General features: G+C 44.9%; 1 protein-coding gene across 1 annotated transcript in view; it reads right to left on the reverse strand.

Annotated features, from left to right (window-relative positions):
• Positions 1 to 20,247, reverse strand: part of SLC24A4 (solute carrier family 24 member 4) — a 140,623-nt gene extending 120,376 nt beyond the window's left edge. The window contains exons 1-2 of the mRNA XM_074998756.1: positions 20,094 to 20,247; positions 14,034 to 14,144 (exon numbers count right to left, since the gene is read on the reverse strand). Of these exons, the coding sequence (XP_074854857.1) occupies positions 14,034 to 14,144; positions 20,094 to 20,247 (265 nt within the window). The remainder of the gene's footprint in view (positions 1 to 14,033; positions 14,145 to 20,093) is intronic.
• Positions 20,248 to 22,904: the final 2,657 nt, after the last annotated feature.

A 22,904-nucleotide genomic window follows, 5' to 3' on the forward strand; every position in this document is an offset into this window, starting at 1 on the left:
ACTCTTGATGCCTTTAAGTTTTCTCCCCTGTTTTGCTGCCAGCACCTTAATGGAATACTTTTGGCCTGGAGAGTGAACAGTCATTTCCATTTCTGAGGCAGTTCACTGACACCTTCACAAATAAACTTAAAAACAACAAGATTTTTAGTCTATTAGCTTCATGACAGAGACTCAAGTCCAGGCTTTCAGATGACACTTTACTTTATTGCCTTTTAAAACTGCTTCTTATGTGAGCCAAACGTTACTTACAGTTCAAATGTGGTGGTGTATTTTTGTATGGCAGATAGAGGGAAAGACACCCTCCATCCTTTTTTAAAAATGGAACCACTTTATAGATTTTTCTTCAACAGAAGCTAGTCAGTGGATCTTACCCTTGAAAGCATGATAAGTATTCCACTTTTATCTTTTGCAACGTCCAAACCAGCCTCAAAATAAGGCAGTAGATACAAGTTTCCTGGTTTACACTCTGCCCTCTCCTGCTCTTTGTATGCCTCTATTTGCATCCCCCTTCTCCATCTTACACTTGTAGGATTTACTTTTAAAGCCTGCCATGATTTAATCTCTCTCCACCTATCTTCTGTATTATATTATTGCAGTGATGTCCCTACCTCCACACCCCTTATGTGTGGGAAGGGTGACGGGGAGACACTCAAAATGGAATCAGATTCTGTAAACTACCATTTGGATTTTCTCCCAAAGATTTACTTTTGCTACAAGCCAAGACTACTGCCATCTGCTGCAATGTGACCTCTTCTCTCCCCACCAGAAGCACCTATTTAAAGCATTAAAATACCACATAAGGGTTACAGATTCAAAGCTACCAAACGAACATTGCATAAAGATTCTGTCCTAAACTAGCTTCTCCAGAATGGAATAACACGCACACAGTGTAGTTTACGATGCCTTTCCTGCACCAGACAATACCCTCCATTTCCTCTACCCATTGCATCTTGTCATAAATTTAAGTTGGGAGCTCTCTGTCTTCTAAGTACATATTTGTATAGCATCTACCAAAGTTGGGCCCAGGTGCTTGATTAGCGCCCATCAGTGTAATTTATTTATTATGTGTATCTTAATTATCCACTGAGCACTACTTGTGCACAGAATCATAAACATGTGCAGAGAGATGGGAAAATCCCAGTCTTGATTAAGTCAGGGGCCAAACATACAAACTCCTACTTTTCACTGATGTCCATAGGAACACAATTAAGCCACGAATGGGAAAAAAATTGCTAACAATACATGTTTCTTTCAATATAGTCAGAATACGCGTTTTGAAACAGTGATCCATTCTTCAGGAAGCTTGAAGGGATTAAGCTCAAGTGAGACAAAGAAATGTTACATAAAAATCAAAATTTTGAACCACAATAATTTTAAGTTACCTTAACTAAGGGAATAATTTGAGAGCAAAGAATGAGATTTTGTTACTGTCCAAAGAAAAGCTACCAGCGGATATTTGCTTATGGTCAATGTAAACAAAACTTTTCAAGCCAATTGTGCCAAAATGCATCTTCAAAAAAAGATGATTCCCTCCTGATCTTTGCAGTTGCTACACAGTAACTGCTTAAAGCATATGTGTTCTACACAGCCCAAGCAAACCTTCATGCTTACTGGCCTGCAGAAGCTCTGCAAGCTTTACGGGCTATTTCCCTGGAAAAATTAACCACTCAGTAACATGAACATTAGGCATTTCAAAGCTGTGAGTCCTGAAGCTAGGGCACCATCAAGCTAATTTTCATTGGGCACTGTAGAATGAAATTGCAGAAATTCAAGTATATCAGTACAAGGCAGATTCTTCTCTGGCTGACCAAAATCAGTTGGTCAAGAAATATCTTTAAAAGATACTGTATTGTCACCCACAGCACTTTCATTAGGGAGAGAGGCATTTTCAGAGAGCATTCCTTTCCCATTGCCCCTTATCTAGATAGCCCAATCTGTTAGATATCTGTCCTGCCAGTTCACTTTCTGCACTATTTCCAGATCTGAAGAATTGGGTTTGCCCCATGAAAGCTCATCACCTAATAAATTATTTTGTTATTCTTTAAAGTGCTACATGACTGCTTTTTATTTTGTTAATCTTATCCAAGGAAAGGTAAAAAATAGGGATTTAATGACAGACATGACAAGAAGCACAACAAGAAACCCAAACAAAACTGGAAAGTGCAGCACTTAAATGAACAGAACCAGGGACATCACAAACCAGACATGACTTAACTTAAACCCTTGTACTCGAGTGGAGAACAGGTCGTCTACAAGTCTCCTTGGCTGTTTCTATACAGGCTACTTCCTTCGGAAGTGGCATGCTAATACACAGAGCGAAAGATGCTAATGCGGCGCAGATGCAAATTCCCCGTACCTCATTAGCATAACGTCACGTGATGCGGAGCCTGGAAGACCATTCTTCCGGACTCCAAAACACCATGTAGAAGCACCCCCACCCCGGGCCTTCCAGACTCCACATCATGTGACATTATGCTAATGAGGTGCAGGGAATTTGCATCCACACCTCATTAGCATCTTTTGTTCCGTGTATTAGCATTAGAAACGGCCCTTGTGTCTTGGGACGAAACTTCTAGCTGACTCTAGGAGTATCCCAATTGTTGTCCTTCAGTCTCAGCAGATCTTGTGCATGTTGTCCGAGGTCTTCCTCTTTTGCGTTTTCCTTGAGGGTTCCATGTGAGAGCTTGATGGACTATGCTAGATGATGGGTTTCTGAGAGTGTGGCCTAGCCATCCCCACTTTCTTCCCTTGATTTGAACATCAAGAGGTTCTTGTCTTGCTCTATTCCAGAGCTCCTCATTTGTGACAAAAATCTTGCCATTTGAAGCAAAGGATGTACCTCAGGCATCTGTTTATGAATGTCTGTAGCTTGTGATTAAGACGTTTCAGAATGCCAGCTCTCACATCGATAAAAGAGCACACTCTTCAGATTTGTATTGAAAATCTTCAGTTTCACCTTTGCAGATATTATTTGTGAACTCCATATTAACAAAGAGTCTTGAATGCAGCTGTTGCTTTCCCTATCCTGGTATTGATGTCCTTGTCTGTTCCTCCATCTCTGTCCATAATACTTCCCTAGTAGTTGAACTGCTCCATATCTTCTAGGTCATCCCCTCCTAATGTAATAGTGGTGTTGTTGGACTGGTTGATCCTCATTTTCTTGGTCTTTCCCTTGTTAATGCTCAGTCTAGTCACTGAGGCACTTGTGACCTTTTCCTCCATGCTTTCATGTTGGTGTAAAATGAGGACAACATCGTCAGAAAAATCAACGTCCTCTAGCTATTTGAAAAATGTTCACTGAATGCCCCGTTGATGGCCATCTGTTGTCGTGCTCATAATCCAGTCCATTTTGATTAAGAACAGGAAAGGTGACAATAGGCACCCTTGTCGCATCCCTGACAGCATGCTGAACGATTCTGTTAAGACATCACTGTGAACAATTTGGCATGCTGAAGCTTCATATGTTGAATAGATCAGGTTAATAATTTTGATGGGATGCTATGGTGTTGCACCAGTTTCTACAACATGTCTCTATCAATGCTGTCAAAGGATTTTTCAAGTCTATGAAAGTTATGTATGGGGGGAGTTCCACTCAAGCGACTCTTCTGATCACTCTGAGAATTGATATTTGGTCAGTACAAGAGTTCTTCCTTCAGAAGACAGCCTGTTCTTCCCTGAGCTATCTATCACTTCCTGTCTTCAGTCTCTCCAAACACTATTGAAGACTTTTCCTGGAATAGACAGTAATGTGATGCCCTTCCAGTTCTTGCATTCCTTCAGGTTGCCTTTCTTTGGAAGCTTGATAAGATAGTCATGTTTCCAGTCTTGTGGGATCTTCTCAGTGTCCTAAATAGATTATACATCATGTTTACTGATGTCTCACTACCAGCCATGATTACTTGTGCAGGGATGTGGCTTGGACCAGATACTTTTCTGCTTTTCAGATGGGCACTGGCTTTTCTAATTTCCTCTTTTGTAGGTCTGTTGCTGTTAATTTGCAGAGGTATATTAGCAGGAGGTGACTCCAGAGGTTCCATGTGGGCAGGGTGATTCAGTAGCTTTTCAAAGTGTTTTTTCCATCTATTGAGCTGCTCACTTGGGTTTGTTAGCACAAGCTCCTCCTTATCCTGTACTGGCTGATCCACTGTATGCCATGACCCAGCTAGTTCCTGTGTGATGTCATACAGCTCTTTCAAGTTTATCCATCCTGCAGCTTGTTGCACTTGTTGTGCAAGATTTTCCACAATGTCCCATTTTACAGCCTTTTAACTTATCTGTTGGCTTCTGAATAGAGTCTCTGAATTCCCACCTGGGCTGCTCTTGTTTTGCTATTGTTGACTGCTACTTTTCTGTCATTTGTTCCTTCACTTTTCTCAGAGTTTCTGCTGTTATCCATTCTTTGTGACACCGCATCCTCTTTTCCAATGTTTTATCTATTTATCAACGGTCTATTTCCAGGCTGTGTTGGTGTATTCCCAAATTTGTCGACAGCAGCACCTTCCAGGATAAGGTTTGACAGCAGTGCATGTCAAATGGACAGCTCCACTTGGAAACCAGCTCTTGTCTATATCCTTCAGCTCTCCAAGCTGAATCGCAGTCCCAGCTTGGTCCCTTTTATGATGTACCTCTTGAGTTTGAACTTTTTTTAGTTTTATCATGACCAGATGTTGGTCTAAACCTACATCTGCTCCTCGTCTAGTGTGGACATCCTGCATCGATCTTCTGAAAGAACTGCTGATACAGACATGATCAATCTGGTTTTCTGCCTAATGGTCTAGTGAAACCCAAGTGACCTTATGGATCCTTTTGTGTGGAAAAACACTAACACCTATCACCAATCTGTTGAAGGAACAAAAGTCAATGATGTGCTCTCTATTTTCACTCATGTTATCTAGGCCTTCTTTTCCCATGGTCTGTTCTCTGCCTATATTTAAGCTTCCAATTTTCGCATTGAAGTCACCCATCAAAATCAAGATATTCTTCTTTGCTTTCTGGCTCACAAAACTTTGTAGTTTATCACAGAAGTCTGTTTTACAATTCTCAGCTGCTTTGTGGGCTGGTGCATAACAATGTACAGTCAGGACCTTCTGCACTTTGGTGTAGAATCTGGCTTTGATGATACTGCTGTGCATTCCATTAAAGCACCAGATGTCTCTCTTGATCACATCAAACCTACATCTTCTGTGCGTGATGCACCCTCTTCTTCATGTCCTGAGTAGCTGTTGCCAAGAGTAGCTGCCCAGATTGTGTCCATCTTGTCTCACACAAGCCCAAAACAGTAGAAGCTTGCCGTTTTATCTCTGATGAAATCTGTGCTGTCTTCCCCACTTGATACATGGTCCTAACATGCCATGTACCTGTTGTTGTCTTGGGTGAGAGAATGGTCATCTGCCGGGCACCTTCCTTTTAGCTTTCCCTATCACGCTTCATGCTTAATCCATGTGGATTGCCAACTCCTTCCAAGACTTGTGCAGTTGTAGGTTTCTTCGTAGGTGTTTCTGTAACTTTTGTTTTTTTATGGATAGGGCTGCTAATGCTAAGCCAACGCTTTTACCTTGGAGAGAGGTGTTCCAATTTGTCTGGTCTCTACCCTTTGACCTGTCCAGTTTGGGTGACCCTTCCAGGAGCTGTAGCTCCTGCTGGCATAGCTTTCCAGGTCATCGAGACATATAAGCCTTGTCACCATGAAAAGGAATGGACCATTTCTATTTAAATTTATATTTAAAGAAAATTTTATTTTTTAAAGCCAAATAAAAGTTGTAATGTTTTTAAAATCTATCAAGCAATCCAGCTTCTCATAAATACTTTGTCCTGTGCTGATCTCTGAGGCATGGATTAACACTTATTGTACCTTTTCAACCCCAATTTTCAAGAACACTGGAGAGAAGTATGAGTGTAACTACGCATGACACAGAAAGATGGAAGCATTTTTCATCATAATTGCCACACCTGGCTACGTATCAGGGAGAACAAGGTGAGCAAAGGGTACAAAAATAAGCACTGAAGGTAAGAGGTATGTTTGTGGCTGGCAAGTGTAACTATGGTCTTTCTACCAAAAGAAAATGCCTAGAATTTCCATGTAGATTTTGTAGTGAAGAGCCTAGGTAAACACCAACATTAGAGGGGAAGTGTATCCAAAGTAAACATAAGCACATAGATTCTCATGGAGGCAGAGATTTTCAACACTGCCTAATGAGATGTAGATGGTTAAGTTTTATTAACATTAATTTTGAGAAATCTCAGATCAGGCATCCAGTCATATCCCACTGAAGCCAGTGGGCATTTTGCTGGGGGCCCTAAAAGAGCTTTCTTTAAAAAACCATAAATAAATGGTTAGGTTAGGACTGAGGAGACCTAGGGTTCAACACCATACTCAGACACAAATTTCCTGTGTGACCTGAAGCAAGTCACTTATGTAGTCTCTGATTCCCCATCAGTAAAACAGAGATGATAATAATACTGTCTTATCTTACAGGAATATTTTGAGATCCTCATGGTCACGTAGCCAAATGAACCTAAAATCTAAATTGAGAGCTGGGTTGACGCTTGAAAGTTTAGATCTCAATCCATTGGTATTCAAAGCTAGAGTTTTGGTTCAGAGCATTAGAGAGAGTGCAATCATCCACCCCACAGATTTCAGATTTCATTTTGAACATTCCAAACTTTAAGGAACTGTGATTTTGGTTCAGAATCATTTCCCGTTAAAAAAAGACTTACCTTTTAAGAATGACATTATCCATATAACATACTTGATACCATAGAAAAATTAACTTAATTTTTCTATAGTATCAAACACAAATCATACTTTTGACAAGTGTGATACTTTTGAGTTCAACAATAGAAGTATAAATTGAATAAAATTTGTTTCATCTATTTTTATTTATTGTGTTACTAAATGCCAGCTTTAGCTATTTATGTAGTTACTGTGTCTTTAACAATCTCCTGCAATTCCACCTAAACCTGGGAAATGAATAAGTTATCCTTGATTTCATTCTGTGTTCTCACACTCAACAGAATCCATCTGGCAGGTTTTGCTAAAATGCAGAAAAAAGATCTATTTCACCACCTTTTAATATTTTGGGTGTCAGTTTTAATTGAACAGGGGAAAAAAAAAGAAGAAAAGAGGTTAGATGGGTGACTGGTTATTCTTGAAATTATAACCCATATTCAAATTAATTTTTTTGCAGAAATTATTTCACAAGAAGCAAAAGAACCTGAACAAGACATTTCTGTCCTTATAACGTCAATGGTGTCTTTCTCTTGCCATCCCTTTTAACACACCCATCAATAAACCCAACATGAAATATTGCAAAGTTGTTTTAGAAATACTGATTGATTCCCACATTCACTAAACAAGAATAATCTGTCATTAAATGTTTGCCCATTGCCTTCAGTAATTTCACTAAAAATGCCTTTCGATCACAGATCTTATCTAACTCCCTCAGGAAACAGAAATCATCCAAGTGAGATTCCAGTTGATAGACTTCAGCACTCAGCATCAACAGAGTCAAGAGAGAGTCCAGAGACTATTTTTTTACAAGACAAGAAGCAAGCAGCAGCTTACTACTGGAATAACTACTTGCAACTGAAATAAGTTTGTGCATGCTGGTTTGTAAATCCATTTATAGCATGTCTGGAGAAACTTACGCTCTCCATCTAAAAACTGTGTATATCGAAAACCAAGAATCTCTGTGCATTACCTTGTTTTCAGGTTCTTTAAGCTTAAGATTAAAGTCTGGCACTTTGGGTATCTAAATGATGTGAATATAGTAACATTAAGGTCAAAACTTGCCTACTGTTGATAAATTAATGGTATTAGTATGGCCATTCATTTTCTATGCCTCAGAGCAGGAGATCTAGAATAGTTATGAAAGATAGGAGGACTTGCAGAGCAAACTGCAGGTTTTCTATTACAATAGTACGATCAGAGTCCCACTGTAGCCACTGTACAGTCACAATAAGAGGTTTCTTGGGCCCTGATGAGCTAACTATTTAGATTGTTGAGGAACTCAGGATATATATTAAGTGACTTAATTAAGGCCACATGGGAAGTGGTTGATCTGAGAAGTGAATCCTGCCTCTTTCCCTGCTTGTCCAGGGTCCCGATGAGGCTGTCAGCCCCAAAGCCAGAGTCTTGAGCATAAAAATGCCCTTTGTCTATTCAAAAACACAGGAATAGGTGTTTAACCATATTCCTAACAGTGGGTCATGTCACAGCTTTTCAATTAAAATGCTGCAGAATACTAAGTTTTGAAAAGTTATAATTTGGGCACACCAATTGCAAACTGGGAATAAGATCTAAATTAGACTATTACAGCTTTAAACAAAAACACACCCTAAAAGGTTCTGAGTGAAAAGGGGAGGTACTGTCTACAGGAAAGAATAAAGTTTACATCAGTGTTTACTACATATCAGCCATTCCCAATCAGTGAGTCACAACCAGTTTATTTTCCATTCATGTGCAGAATAAATTTTTGTGTCCCCCCTGGATTGCAAAAATGTGCACCACCAGTAAAAAAAATGAAACCTACCTGTGGGCACTCTGCTAATCAGCATCTGATGAAGTGAGTCTGTGCTCACGAAAGCTCATGCTCAAAACTTTTCTGTTAGTCTACAAGGTGCCACAGGACCCTTCATTGCTGTTGCTAATCAACTGTGCAGCATTTGAATTTCCCCTAAGCAGCTGCACAAGCACACAGCTTAGAGGGAACTTTGGTCACAGCCCATTTTAATGAGCTCACTAGAGCTGATATTTAGACTTGCTGAAGCCGAGGGCTTCAGCCCTGCGTGGTAGGTCTCAGGCTTCAGCATCCTCTCACACCCAACTTTGCGCAGTGTGGCTCAGAATTTGGCTTCCCCACTCAGCCCCCTGCCTGGGCCAGCAGGGACTGGGCAGATTCAGGCTTCCGCCCCACTCCTGGGGTTGTGCAGTAATTTTGGCTATCAAAAGTGGGGGGTCAAAGTGCAATGAAGTTTAAGAACCCCTGCTCGAAAGAGCTGCTGATGTATGAAAATGGACGTGAGAATTAAAATTACTGCATTACGAGTACTGTAGTACAACTTCTTTATCATGAATACTGAATTAGCAAATGTAGAATTTCAAATAAAAAAAAAAGAACATAAAACTTTAGAGACTATAAGTCCACTCAGTCCTACTTTTTGTTTAGCCAATCACTCAAGTGAGTTTGTTTACATTTGCAGGAGATACTACTACTTGTTTCTTGTTTATAATATCACCTAAAAGTGAGAATGGGTGTTTGGATGAACGGTTGTAGCCGGAGACACAAGATATTTACATTCAAAATGCCCTAAAGATTTGTACATCCATTCACACCTCAACCACCATTTCAAAGGGCATGTATCTGTGTTAAGAACAGGTTCTGCTCAATAAGGACCCGAAGCAGCACAGACAAAGGCATGTTCATTTTCATGATCCGAGTCAGATGCAAACAGCAGAAGGCTGATTTTCTTTTTCGATGGTTCAGGTTATGAAATTTCCATATAAGAATACTGGTCCTTTAAGACATCTGAAAACATGTTGTACACCTAGCCTTGCTCAGATTTTGGAAGGCACTTCAGATTCTTAAACCTTGGGTTGAGTGCTGTAGCTATCTTTAGAGATCTCACATTGATACCTCCTTTGTTTTGTCAAATCTGCAGCGAAAGTATTCTTAAAATGAACAATACATTCTGAGTCATCATCTGAGACTTCTAGAACATGAAATATATGGCAGAATGCAGGTAAAATTGAGCAGGAGATATACAATTCTTCCAAGGAGTTCAATTACAAATTTAATTAATGCATTTTTTTTTAAATAAGCATCATTAGAATGGGACCATGCCCTCTGGAATTGTGGCTGGTGTATGAAGGGACATATGAATGTTTAGCATATCTGTAAATACCTTGCTATTCTTGCTACAGAAATGCAGTGCAAATGCCTGTTCTCACTTGCAGATGACACTGTAAATCGGTGGCCAGGTAATGTGCGGTGAGGTACTCCCCTGGGTCCTAAGCAACCCAGTTTTTTACTGTTAGAGCAGGCAGCTCCTAGCACACTCACCCACGGCCAGGCTGTAGTAACCAAACGGTTAAAGTTCTTTTGTTGTGCCGGCTGTGTTGCAGTGACAAAAGGGTTAACAAAATGGTTAGGCTCAGAGCTTAACTAGTTACAAGTTTATTTAAGCTACAGTTATAAGCGTGTGGTTACAAAAGGCTATTGTTTACTTCTTATATGCTAGCAAAGTACAGGTGTTAACAAGTTACGTTACAATCCAATACAAAGATATCTGTTACCATCTAACACAATGATATCTTGGCACAATGACATCTAGTTACAGAGCTCTAATTCTTTAGCTGTGCACAAAAAAAGTCAGAGACCTAGCATGGGTGTATCTTACCCTCTCTGCATCTCTCGATACCAGCGTAGCCAAGCCGGATCGGTCACTCAATTCCGCGGAAAGACGAATACGAGGTTGGGCGTCCCCAGTTGTGGACCTCGGGAGGCAATGACCTGACCCGACCAGCAGGAAGTTGGTGGAATGCACTCAAAGTTAGAGTTCTGCTGGACCCATCTTTTATACCCCTTTTGGGTTATGTATTCTCTTTCTTATCTATGGTGCCAGATCATACTGGTCTGTCTTTGTGACTCCAGTTTGTTACAAGGGCATTTCTACTTAGTTTGCACTTGTAAGACAAGAGATAAACAATTTAGGAGTACAGGACATTCTTTTGTGCGGGCGGGGCACGTCCCCTTCTGGGTGATTGTGTGTGCATCATATTGATCAATGCCAGCTGGGGTGATTTCTTGAGGGTTCACCCCCCCGTCTCATGTTGACAGTCTGGCCTGTTAGCCTTCTAGCTGTACTTTCTGCTTCTCAGGGTCACGATAAGCTAGCATATCTGGGCCTCAATGAGGGCATCAAAGACTGTGCTGTCAGCAGCCATTTCCGTGCCCTGTGTGCTCCTCAGTGGAGTGGGGGGGGGCAACGAGCAAGCTGGCTTGTAAGGGGGAGACTCTGTCTGGCTACAGAAGCAGGAAGCATTATCTCCTGCAAATGTAAGCAAACTTGTTTGTCTTCACAGTTGGCTGAACAAGTAGAAGAACTGAGTGGACTTGTAGGTGCTGAAGTTTTTCATTATGGTTTTAAGTGTAGTTATGTAACAAAAATATCTACCTTTGTAAGCTGCATTTTACAATAAAGAGATTGCACTATAGTACTTATATGAAGTGAACTAAAAACACTATTTCTTATATCATTTTAGAGTGCAAATATTTGTAATAAAACAAACTGAGCACTGTACACATTGTATTGTGTTGTAATTTAAATCAACATTTGAAAAACATACAAAAAATCCAGACATATATATTAAATTGCAATTAGTATTCCATTGTTTAACAGTGTGATTAAAACTGTGATTAGTACCTTTTTTAAACTGCAATTAATTTTCACATATCAGAGAGGTAGCTGTGTTAGTCTGTATCTTTGAGAACAACAAGAATTCCTGTGGCACCTCTAGCCCTCTCTTTTACTGGGACCCCACTCTTTAAATACCCCTTTGGAAACTCCCCCTCCCACTCATGCATCTGATGAAGTGGGTCGTTGCCCAGGAAAGCTTATGCTCCAAACTATCTGTTAATCTGCAAGGTGCCACAGGACTTCTTGTTGTTCTCAATTAATTTTCAGTTAATTGTGGAGTTAACTGTGATTAACCAATAGCCCTAGTGCAAATCTAAAATAAATCTTGAACCATGCCCTACCCTTGAGCCATCCTTCATCTGTTCCCACTGTTGTTATCTGTAAGAAGGCACACTGAGCCATAACCTCAGCTGGTATAAATCAACACAGCTCATGAACGGTCCAGGAAGGGCTCTCTAGACAAAAAGTTACAACTTCCATTTCAGAGCAACTCAGCCAGTAGTTTGACATGAGTATGATGAACAGCAATTTATTCCAATACATTTATTATGCCTAATATATGGCAAATTGTTGAAGTGCTCTCCTATTGAATAGTTATTAGTTGAGAATGTTGTCTGTGTTGGAAGTAATCCAAATCAAGTGTTTCAGTATTATAACATGTTTCAGCTGAGCCACATGACTGGATGTTGCTGTGTGTCTTCCACTTGGAAACTTTCTGATCACTCTCCACTTGTAATCACTCTCGAAATATTACTCAGACTTCTGGAGAAAACAGATTTTGGGAGCATACTGAAACAAGAGGCAATGTGCCATCAGGAGCAGGGACTCTGGAGTCACTCACGGTGAGGAGATGGCACTGAGAGCTAGTGAGGCCACTGGCAGATGGCAATAGGAATTTGGATAAGGCAAAGAGGTGGTTGTAAAGTGATTAGAACCATGAAGATACTAATGCCTCAGACTTCAAAAAAACTGTGCAGGGTTGCTGGAGACTGAACTCACTGCTTATCCCAAGTTGAGTAACTTCCTATCCATCCGCCCATAAAACAGCCTGGGGCCACTTTCATGAGGGAAACTTCACTGAGTTTTCTTCTCTGCTTTCCAAATTTCACTACTGCTCCTCTTCCATGGCTGTCTATAATACAGGTTGATTGGTATGGCGATGATGTGCATCCCACCAGCTCCCAAATCATCCACTCTCATTGCCTGTGTGAGGAATGACTCCTCTTCCCATGATTATGGAACATTTCATTATTAGAAGGAGTTTGCAGCAGCTGCACAGATGCTGGTGAATTTCACCCGTGATAAACAACATTTGAAGGCCAGACAGACTAGGGCAAACCTAATCCCTTCTAGATCTCCAGTATTAACAAATATTTGGATCTCCATTCTTTATATTTTCCCATCCTCCTGCACAGCCTCAGGGTTCTTTTTGTAACTAGCACTGCCAGGACAGCTAGCTGGAGGGTTCCAGAGCACTGAGCTGCAGCAGGATGGAGGAATGTTGGGAGGATGGGCACCACCACTTATCACCTAGAAGGCACAGGACTATCTTCTGAGTGGCAGGGACCCCCCAAGCCCTTTGAAACTGCCCAGACCCCTGGACAATTGCCCTCATTGCACTCACACTCCCCATCAGCAGTCCTGGAATATTCAGATGCCCTCATTCTTCCTCCCTTTGCAAAGACTGCTATTCTGCCATTAATGGAAGCTAAGAACCAGAAAAGACAGCTCAGTGCATCATTAAACTTATAGGCTATGTCTATAATACAACACTCTGCCAACAGAAGTTATTGTCAGAAGATATCATCTGACAAAACTTCTGTTGACAGATTGCAGCCAGACAGCGAAGCAGATGGAAAAAGCGATCTGCTCTGTCAACAGAGAGTGGCCAGACTGTCCAGCAACAGCCGCTCTCTGGACAGAACAGCCAGCCAGAAGCACAGCAAACAGGGCTGCCCAGTGACCCGGAAGCCCTGTCTGTCAACAGAGGGCCTCCAGGAGTGCCCACATTTCACTTGTCTTGACAGAAGTGTTCTGCCTCCTGGGAGAACAGCAGAACACTGTCAACAAGAGTGCCATGTTCTATCAATTTACTGTTGAAAGAACTCATTTGTAATGTGGACGCGCTGCAAGTTTTGTTGACAAAACTCTGTAGTGTAGACGTAGTCATAAAACCTGATTCAATGACGCCATAAGCCTAAATAAGTATTGCAGTCCTGTAGCCTTTAGTATCCATGGTTTAATTTAAAAAAAAAACAAAAAAAACAAAAAAAACCCACTGTTACTACCTACATAGCAGGACAAAGAGAGAAAAAAAAATGACCAGAAGGGAAAGAAAGCGTGTAAAATCCAGGCTCTAAAACAAGCTTCATGAGGACGTATACACAGTTTTATGTCTGAACATTACCTTTTAGCTTCAGTAGATAAAACTTTGAGTTATTTAGCTATAGCACCAATTACTTTGCTCATAAAGCATTTTTTATACATGGCAGTCTTGTTTTCCCATGTTTTATACCTTTGTATTTCCAGTTACACATTTCTGTAGCTTGGGCTACAACTGCACACGACAGTAGATCTCAACAGCTTACAAGACACAGAAAGTTTTCAGGTTTTACCTGGCTCTGTACAGTTCTTTTCTTCGTGTGTCACATTATGTGAGGCCATCAATCTTCTATTCCTCCATATGTCTGACAAAACTTTTTTGTCTGTAATGACTGATTCTTGTCCTACATTAAATGCAAAAGTGTCTGTCAGCATTGCTACCCCTAGTTTCTTAATCATAACATGCATCCACCCAAAAAAAACTGAGCAGCTAAGTTAGATGTTGTAATCTTCAGGTACACACATAAAACATTACATACTGTTTTCTCAAAAAATTACATGCATGCTTTTCCCAGCTACTTTATATTCAACAGATTAAATTGATGTGTATCTATTTCTGATGCTGACCCGGTCAGCACTAAAACATTTTGGCAACTGTATTCAGAGGGGCCGAGAGGCACTGTGGGCACACGGACCAGGTGGGAGGAGGGCCTGGCTCTGAGCCATGGAAGGGGCAGGGCCAAGAATGGAAAAGGCAGGGTCTAGGGCATTTAGTCCTGGTCACTGCCCAGACTGAGGGAGCAGGAGGCCAGCGCCGCATAGTCAGACTTTGAAACATCAGACCTGGAGGCAACTGCCTTATACCTACCCTCCACCCCCTACGGGCAGGCCTGGCTGTACCAGTCTAGGCTTTGCAGGTGAGCTGTTTAAGACAGAAAGACCTAAATAAGTAATTAAACAATAAGATCATTCACCTCTTAATGGGGCAAAATTCCTATTGAAATTCATGGAGTTTTTGCCTAAGCAAGCACTGCAAGATCAGGATGCATAAAATTTCTCTCAATTACAGCATGTGAGAAGCTTTGTGTTAGCACGTAAGTGGTGCCTTCTACCAACAGTAGATCTAACAAAAGCTATTACCACAACTACCTGGACTCTCTCACATCCTAGGACCAACACAGCTACAACAAACCATACATTTTTGCTAACGGAAGTTACGTAATTATAACCTTTTAAGTTAATCATTTTCATCATGCCCCTACCTGCTTACAGTGAATGATGTATACTAACAATTGCTCAGGATCTGATCCTATAATTCTTACTCAGGCAAAATTTATACCCAGTGGCGTGACAGGGACACACTTCTTGAGTGCCTCCTAGCAGCATTGTAAAGGGTTCTAGCCCAGGAGCAGCATAGCTCTGCTGAAACTCAACAGGTAGCAGCTCAGTGTGGTATTGCACTTTCCTGCTTCCTGTGCCAACCTTGCTGGGCAGATCTTAACAAGGACAGATATCCCAAATTCTACCTGAGGTTAACAGTTCTTCTTTACAGTCTCTGCCCTGGCTATGTATTAGCTTCTCTCAGACCTCTCTGCCTGGAGAAGGTTTCATTTGTTCACAGAGGTGAAAGTAAGGAGGTGTGCCCCAGCACACAGCATCAGCAAATGCTGGCTGAGATTTGGCAAAAGCCAGCAAGGAGCTATTTAAAGAGCTGGCAGGGACCCCGGTTGCAATAGGACAGTACCTATAAGAAATGTTAAATTACTTTCACCCCTTTGTTGCTGTCTCTCAGACTGCCTTCCTCAGGCTCTTCCCAAGGAAGAATTCCATTTGTTCCTCCCTCCAAGCTCTCCTCCCATCTACTGAGCTCTCTGCTCTGTTTAAGACCTAACCTCCACCTCTGAACTTTCCATCTGAACCGCCACTTCCCCTGGCAGATCTACAGTGTGTGCCTTCACCAGGCACAAGCTTCATCACTGATGATTTCTTGTAACAGCACATCTCAAGGTGCAACTGATCCTTCACCTTGAGCGCCACTGCACTTTTTTCAGTCTCTCTCCACTACACAGTGCAGTCACCACTGTCTCCTTGGTTTCTTGGGTCTCAGCTACACGGATCCCAAGACTAAAGTCAGCCTTCTTTGGGGATTCTGCATACGTCTCAACTTCGACCTACTTCATTTCTGGCTAACAACATTGTTCCCCAATTTCTATCATCTCATACAGTGCAGGCCTTTTCAGTTGGGTATTTTACACTACCAGCAGTGCTACATCCCCTTTCCTTATAACTACTCCTTTTGCGCCCACTTCACTTTCAGTTCCTTTGACTATCCCTATGTAATGCAGAGAGGCATTGAGATCACAGAGAAGGAGGAGTACAGTCTGCTCAACAGCCTTAGCTAAGAGTCAGTTGACTGTCCGCTCATGTGGCAGAGGAACATGGCTTCAGCCCCTAAGGTCCCAGGCTCAATTACACCAACTGGTGACCTGCATCCATTGGCTCTACCCCTAGTTTGCCTGATTTTGGGGTCAACTTTCCCTCTTGTTGCCACTCATTTCTATATGAGGGCAAGTTTATTTTAAATGCCCTGACACCCTGGACACAAAACATGTCACTACTGTGCCAGCTATGACAACAGGCAGAGTATCCCTCAAGGCCCTTTCAGTACCTCATGACCTGTTGCCTCAAGTCACTCTTGCTCTCATGGTTCACACAGGGGCAGATCCTCCTAATACATCCAAAATGACCACAGGCAGAGCATGTCCTCAAATAAGCCTCATGCCTCTTCATCAGCCCTGGCAGAGCTTCTGTGACTCTGCCCTTAGTTTACACCAGCAACTCAATCTCTTCCTCCATGCAAACCCTCCTAACTGTCCCATCTGTCCACAACTAAAAAATCTCTTTTCTTAAGCTTCACACCTCCAGCCCACTAAGTGCACCTTGGGTACACAGGACCAGTAGCCATTGCTGCTTCTCTCCTGCAGGATTCATAACAAGCACTGCTACTGCTCCTCCAGCCAGGCTAGCGGCTCTTGTAGACCCCACCGTACCGCCTGCCATTCTCTCTGCGCCTCACCGAGCTGCTGAAGCAGCACACAGTCACCTACCCGAACAGGTGTCTGAGTTTTGGTGTCCACATCTATCATTGTTGCTGGGCTCTTTGCTACCCTTCAGCTAGTACCTGTTACGTTTCAGCAGAGCTATGCTGCTGCTGGGCTAGAACCCTTTACAATTCCTCCACTGAATCCTCATTTCAGAGGCTGTTCCCAACGGTCCTACTTCCAGGAACAAGTGGTCATGGGGACACTCACCTTCAGAGTGCTTCCCAGTAGCTGGGTGTGGTACTGCACCTTTTTGACTGCTCCTGGCACTCCCGGTAAGCTGCCAGCCTCAGTAGGCAGGTCTTCAGTGGCTCAGCCATCAAGTCATAGTCAAACACAGATGAACCCCTTCCAGGATAGCAAAGGCTAGGTCTACACATATCTTGAGCATCGACAGCTGCTAGGCAATTTTAGGTATGCCAACTGAGTACCAAAAAAAAAAATCAATTTTGCAGCCATCAACATTCGTTCCTGTCCTCACTGCAGAGTGCCAATGGGAGTGCTCCTCCCATCACTACTCCTCAATCCTTGCAGCTTTCAAGGGGTGCCGGGGTGGACATTGACCCCGGAACACACCGTTTTGCACATGCATGAAACACACCCAGGAAGAGCGAACCTAAGCGTTCAATCTTCCATGGCAAGTGTAGACCCAGCCAAAGAGTTCAACATGTTATCTGGTCTCACCAGGGTCGTCAGCCCCAGTTCTGAGCCCTTTAAATCCCATGTTTTGCTCAAGCTTCTAAAGAAGCCTTCTCCTCTTCTCAGGGCTCAAGTCATTTTGCTAGTGGCCAGTGGGGCAACTCAGGCCATCCACTGCTCCAGGTCCCATATAAACATCAGCCACGTACTGCTGCTTCCAGTGCATTGCTACTATTTCATGGGTCTTTTCCCATATTTGCCTCTTTTCTTTTTCCTCCCTCTCAGCTCAGGGCTGCAATTCTCAGAACTGCTTCCTCCTCATTGCATGCCAAGGCCACTAGAAGCCACCTTGAAGTTCTCCTTGGAGCTTCAGTGACCAACAAGGAGCACCCTCTCTTGACCCTGTGGGCCCAATCAGGAACTGGCAGGCTCAGCTCTACTGTCCCATTTATCTGAGACTTCTGGGCTCTGATTGGCTGCTTCTGTGCAGCTTGTCTACGGATACCTGTAAGACCCACCTTTACTGTTCCTTTTCCTGTGGTAAAGTGGGATGTAGTAAGATCACATGGCCTCCAGTGGGCGGCCACAAAAGACTTGGCATATCTCATCACAAGTGGGCATTTTGCCCTGATAAGGACTGAAGAAATCTGGCCTTAGCTCCATACCATTGCCAAAATGTTCTACTGCTGCCACAGTTGCAGTGCGCTGACAAGAGATGATGGGTGTTTGTGTGAGGATTCATTACAAATTAATCAGCTAAGAAGAGGACCTGATCCAGCCTTCCCTTCTTCAGCCTCTATGTCTGGAGAACGTACATAGCAATTTCTGCTCTGGTTTTTCAGAGCCTTCACTCTCAGAAGAGGATAGGCTGAACATCTCAATGACAGTTTACATTTAAAATGTAACTTTCATTATATTGTTCATGAACAAGATTTTGTAACTAAAAAGCAATTTTGTTTGCATCCAAAAACTCATAGCCAGATTACAATGCAATTAGGTATGTCACAGAAATAAAAAATAGGTATGTTAAACTCTTCAAAATGTGGGAAATAGTACATTTTAAGACAACAACACAAAATAATTTCCAAAAACTCGGAAGCCAATAATGCCCTGTTAGAGTGCAGAGTACTAACTTCTTATGCTAATGGCTTCTTGTCATCACAGATCAGTGTCAAGTGTAACGTACAACAGTTTGAATATGGGGGAGGGGTTTAAAGCATTAAAACTTCCACTGGAATTGTTTGTAAATAAAGATTTTATCTGTGTGTTAAATTAAGAGAACAAGGGCTTTGCTCTGATCATGCAGGACCTTAATTATCTTAAATTAAAACTATAGCTATGACCTGTGCTTAAAAATGAATTCCGGTGAAAGTCTGATTGGTATATCTGCGCATCCAGTGTAATGCCCCATTGACCTCATCGGCTCTGCATGGCTGCAGAGCAAGGAGAGGCAACCCGCAGAACTGAGACTCAAAGTTACCTTTTTAAAACAAACTGTGATCAGGAATAAAACAAATGAAGGGAAATGAAAGACACTCTAGGTTATAATGTATGCATACAGCAAATCATAATGTCTTAATTAAGATGTAACAGACTAATTTAGAACATATAAAATGCCTAAGCAACATTAAACTCACAACTGGTTTGAGCATTGACTTGCTAAACCCAGAGTTGTGAGCTCAAGCCTTGAGGAGGCCTTTTAGGGACTGGTGCAAATAGATATCAGGGATGGTGCTTAGTCCTGCCAAGAGGGCAGGGGACTGGACTAGATGACCTCTAGAGGTTGCTTCCAGTTCTAAGAGATGTGTAACTGCTATTTATCCTAAAAATCAGTTCAACCTGTCTGGTGCTCTGGCGAACATCAAATGGTTTCAGATTACAAAGTATCTCGACATTTGACATTTTATATTGCTCTTTCTAAAATTCCATAGGTGGTCAAGTGGCTAGAGATACAATTGGAAGTCACCAATCCCAGAATTAAACCATCGTGTGGCTTTGTGCAATGCATGCAATTCCTGGGGCTGTAAAATGATCTGAATATTTGTGGCCCTCAGAGGGATGAGTTTAAGCTTTGTAAAGTGCCTGGGGATCCTTGGATGAAAGGTCCTGTCTAAGGTTTTGTTACATAGGGTGACTTGTGGGGAAGGCCCAGTCCTCCCACCCTCTTCATAACTACCAGCAAAGTTGTTCACTTAAAGGGAACCAAGCCACAAACTGTGAAATGCTCCTTGGGAGCAGGCAGCTAGACAAAAGGTGTGGTTCCATGGGCACTGCTTTGCTTTAATCCCACTGGGAAGCAAAGCAAACTCACGAACTCTGGGGAGGGGCAACCTCCGCTCCTTACTGACAGTGAGGTCGGGGGCAATCAACCCCCCTGCCTGCATGTTATGCTGACCAGCTGAGCGCCCCTCCTCGCTCGGAACCGAGGACCCAGGCAGCCCACTCTTCCTGACCTACCTGCAGCGCCTCCTCCCCCGCCACTTTGCAAACCTGGATTGCCGGAGTTAGGAAGGATCCGCCCCAGCCGGGAGCTCCTGTGTCCCCGAGTTGGACCTAGCCTGGCGGGGGGTAGCCTGCAAACAGCCCCTGCGAGCCCCGAGGCTTGACACCTACCGAGTCTGGCGAGCAGGCTGGCCATGCCCCACACGAAGACGAGGACGGCGCAGACGAAGCCCAGCTGCTGCAGCAGCATCTCCCGCCTCTTGCGAACTTTCCGCAGCTTGGAGAGCGCGGGGCGCGGGGCGGCGACCGGCCCCTCCAACCCCATGGCACCCGCCTCGGCGCAGCGGCAGCGGGCGAAGGAGGCGAGCGGGCTGCCCTCAGCGCAGGGAGCGCCGCATCCCAAACGGGCTGAAGCGGCCTCGGGCGCAGGGGAGCGGGCGCGCCGCAGGCAGCGGGGCCAGGCTGGGAAAAGCGCAGGCGGGCGGGAGCAGCCCGAGAGCGGCCAAGGCGAGGGCTCAACGACGCGCACCGTGGCTGGGCACCAGCGCCCGGACTGCGGCCCAGCGCCTCGCCCGGCTCCCGCGGGCCCCCTCCTCTCTCGGCAAGGGCGGGCGCGCGGGCGGGCGGGGCCCCCGGGCCGGGCTCAGCGCAGCATCCTCCCTCCGGCAGTCCCGCTCCCAGCCAGCAGAGCCGCCTCCCGCGGGCTGCCAGCCGCGCCCGTCCCTCCCCGCCGCTCTCTCGGCAACTTTCTCGCCGCGCCTTGTCCCCCGGGCAAAGCGCATGTGCCGCCGCCGCGCCCGGCCCTCCCCGCTCGGCGGGGGGTGGGGGGGGATTAACTGGCCCAATTAATCCGCCCCCCGAAGTGGCGGGAATTATCTGGCCCCGGGCCGGGCAGCGCTTGGCATCGCCGGGCGCGCGGGGACTGGAGAGCTGGGAGCCGGCGGCAGCACGTGCCGCTCTCCCGCCCCCGCCGCGGCCCGCCCGCCAGCCGCCTGCCCTTGCCAGGCTGGGGAGCCGCGGCCTCGGCACCGGCCCGGCGGGGGCACCTGACTGCTGGCCCGGCTCTGGCACGCAGTGGGGCCATTGCCCGGCTCCGGGACACACCTCCGGGGCCTCCTCCCGCCCGGGACGTGCAGCGCATTTCCTCCCCTTCCCCGCCTTCACCACACCTGCCGCCCAGGGCTTCCTTCCAACTCCTTGGCGAGTGTGGTGCCACGCGGGGACGAGCCCAAGAGCGCATCGGGCTCGGGCTCGGGCTCGCACTGCAGTGGCTGGCAGAGGGCGAAGTGGATTTCCTGCGGCCCTTCTGAAACACTCGGAGTTGGAAAATCCGGCTGCATTTCTTTGTGCATCGGGCCCTTTATAGTGTCCTGTTACTGGCCGTGATTTGCCGGCCCCAGGGGATAGCAACGCGCTGGGGACAGCACAGTGACCCCAGCGAACCAGCCCGGACCTCTTCTCTCTTAACAACCTTCACCATGCAAGTTCAACCAACAGCGTGAAACACCTTCTAAAGGGACTGTGCACTAGTTTCTATGCAAAATAATTATTTCCAGCTTTATATAAATAGTCACTAGACTCTGCGGCCCCAGTCACAAAGAAGTACAATGAAACAAAAGAGCAGAACAGCCCTCACAGCGGTATCAGAATTAACTAATACCAACTCCAGGAGGAAGGGTGTGCTCTGCAGAGGTAGGACAAATATGACCCAAATCCCACTTAGAGAAAATGCAGTTCATTTACCCCATTCTCCAGGAAGCCCTGAAAGTGCAGATCAGCCCTTTAAGGGCTGTTGTGTTGCTGCAGAAACATACTGACACTTAAAGGCACTGGGTAGGAGACAGCTGTTGTCAAAGAACTCACCCATTTTCCCAGCTGTCTCTGGCATCACAGAGCCACAAAGCAATCAAGTTACTGTAAACGGAGCTCTTCCACTCTGGGGATCCACAACAAACACAATGTGACATTTATCAGAAAACCTCTAGCACAGGCTAACTACATGGAATCAAAATGGCTTCAGATCTATGTTAAGATCCAACACTATCAGAGAATCAGAGAAATTTAGGCCTGGATGAGACCTCAGTGGGTCATCTAGTCCAGTCTCCTGCTCTGAGGAAGAAGTGAATGTTATCCAGATCAACCCTGACAACAGTGGCCACTAGCCATGTGACAGCCCCTGTGTCTCCTCCCCACATCACTCCATCCAAGGGAGGGCCACCCGTAGGAGGGTAAAGGGATGTGGGACATCCCCCCACCTTCATCCCAGGCCCAACCACTTCACTATTCTGCCCTCCCCCTGTTTTAGCTCCCTCCTCTCACTTCCTTGCTGTGCTCCTTCCCTGTCTCTTCCTACCCCTGCTCTGCCCCTACTCCACCTCTTCCCCCAAGCCTTCTCCTGAACTAAACAGCCAAGGGAACTTGTGAGGCACCTGGCATTGGCAGCAGGGGTTGACCCCCACCTCCAGTTACAAGCACCTGCAGCACGAACCAGAGTGACCCAGCCCCCTCCACCCGCTCCCAGCCATGTTGCTCTACTACTCCCCCTTCCCAAGACCCCTCCTTCAAAACAATGCTTCCCACTGCTGCCAGTGAGTACAACGGAGGGCCCCATCCCTGCTGCCAGTACCAGGCTCCCTGGATCTCATGAGGTTCCCCCCAAAACATGGGGCCTGGGGTGGCTGCTCTGAATGGTCCACAGCTACTGACCTTTGCCCCTTCCCCAGAGGGAACCAATGCAGGGAGTGCAGAGGATGCACTGACCAACTGCCCCTGATCTGCCACCTCTTTGTCCCTGCCCCACCCCGCCCACTGTTTCCAGTGGGTGGGAGGGCAGTTCCCACCTCCCCTGGGGCAGTGCAGTGTAGGAGTAATGCTTTCAGGCAGCACAGCTGCACGGGAAGGGCAGGACTATCCCCATACACATCGTAAGTGGCACGTAGCTCATGGTGAACATGTGGGTGGTGAAGCAGGGGATACATGTGC

This window comes from Carettochelys insculpta, chromosome 6 (assembly GCF_033958435.1).
Source record: "Carettochelys insculpta isolate YL-2023 chromosome 6, ASM3395843v1, whole genome shotgun sequence".
Lineage (NCBI taxonomy): Eukaryota > Metazoa > Chordata > Testudines > Carettochelyidae > Carettochelys > Carettochelys insculpta.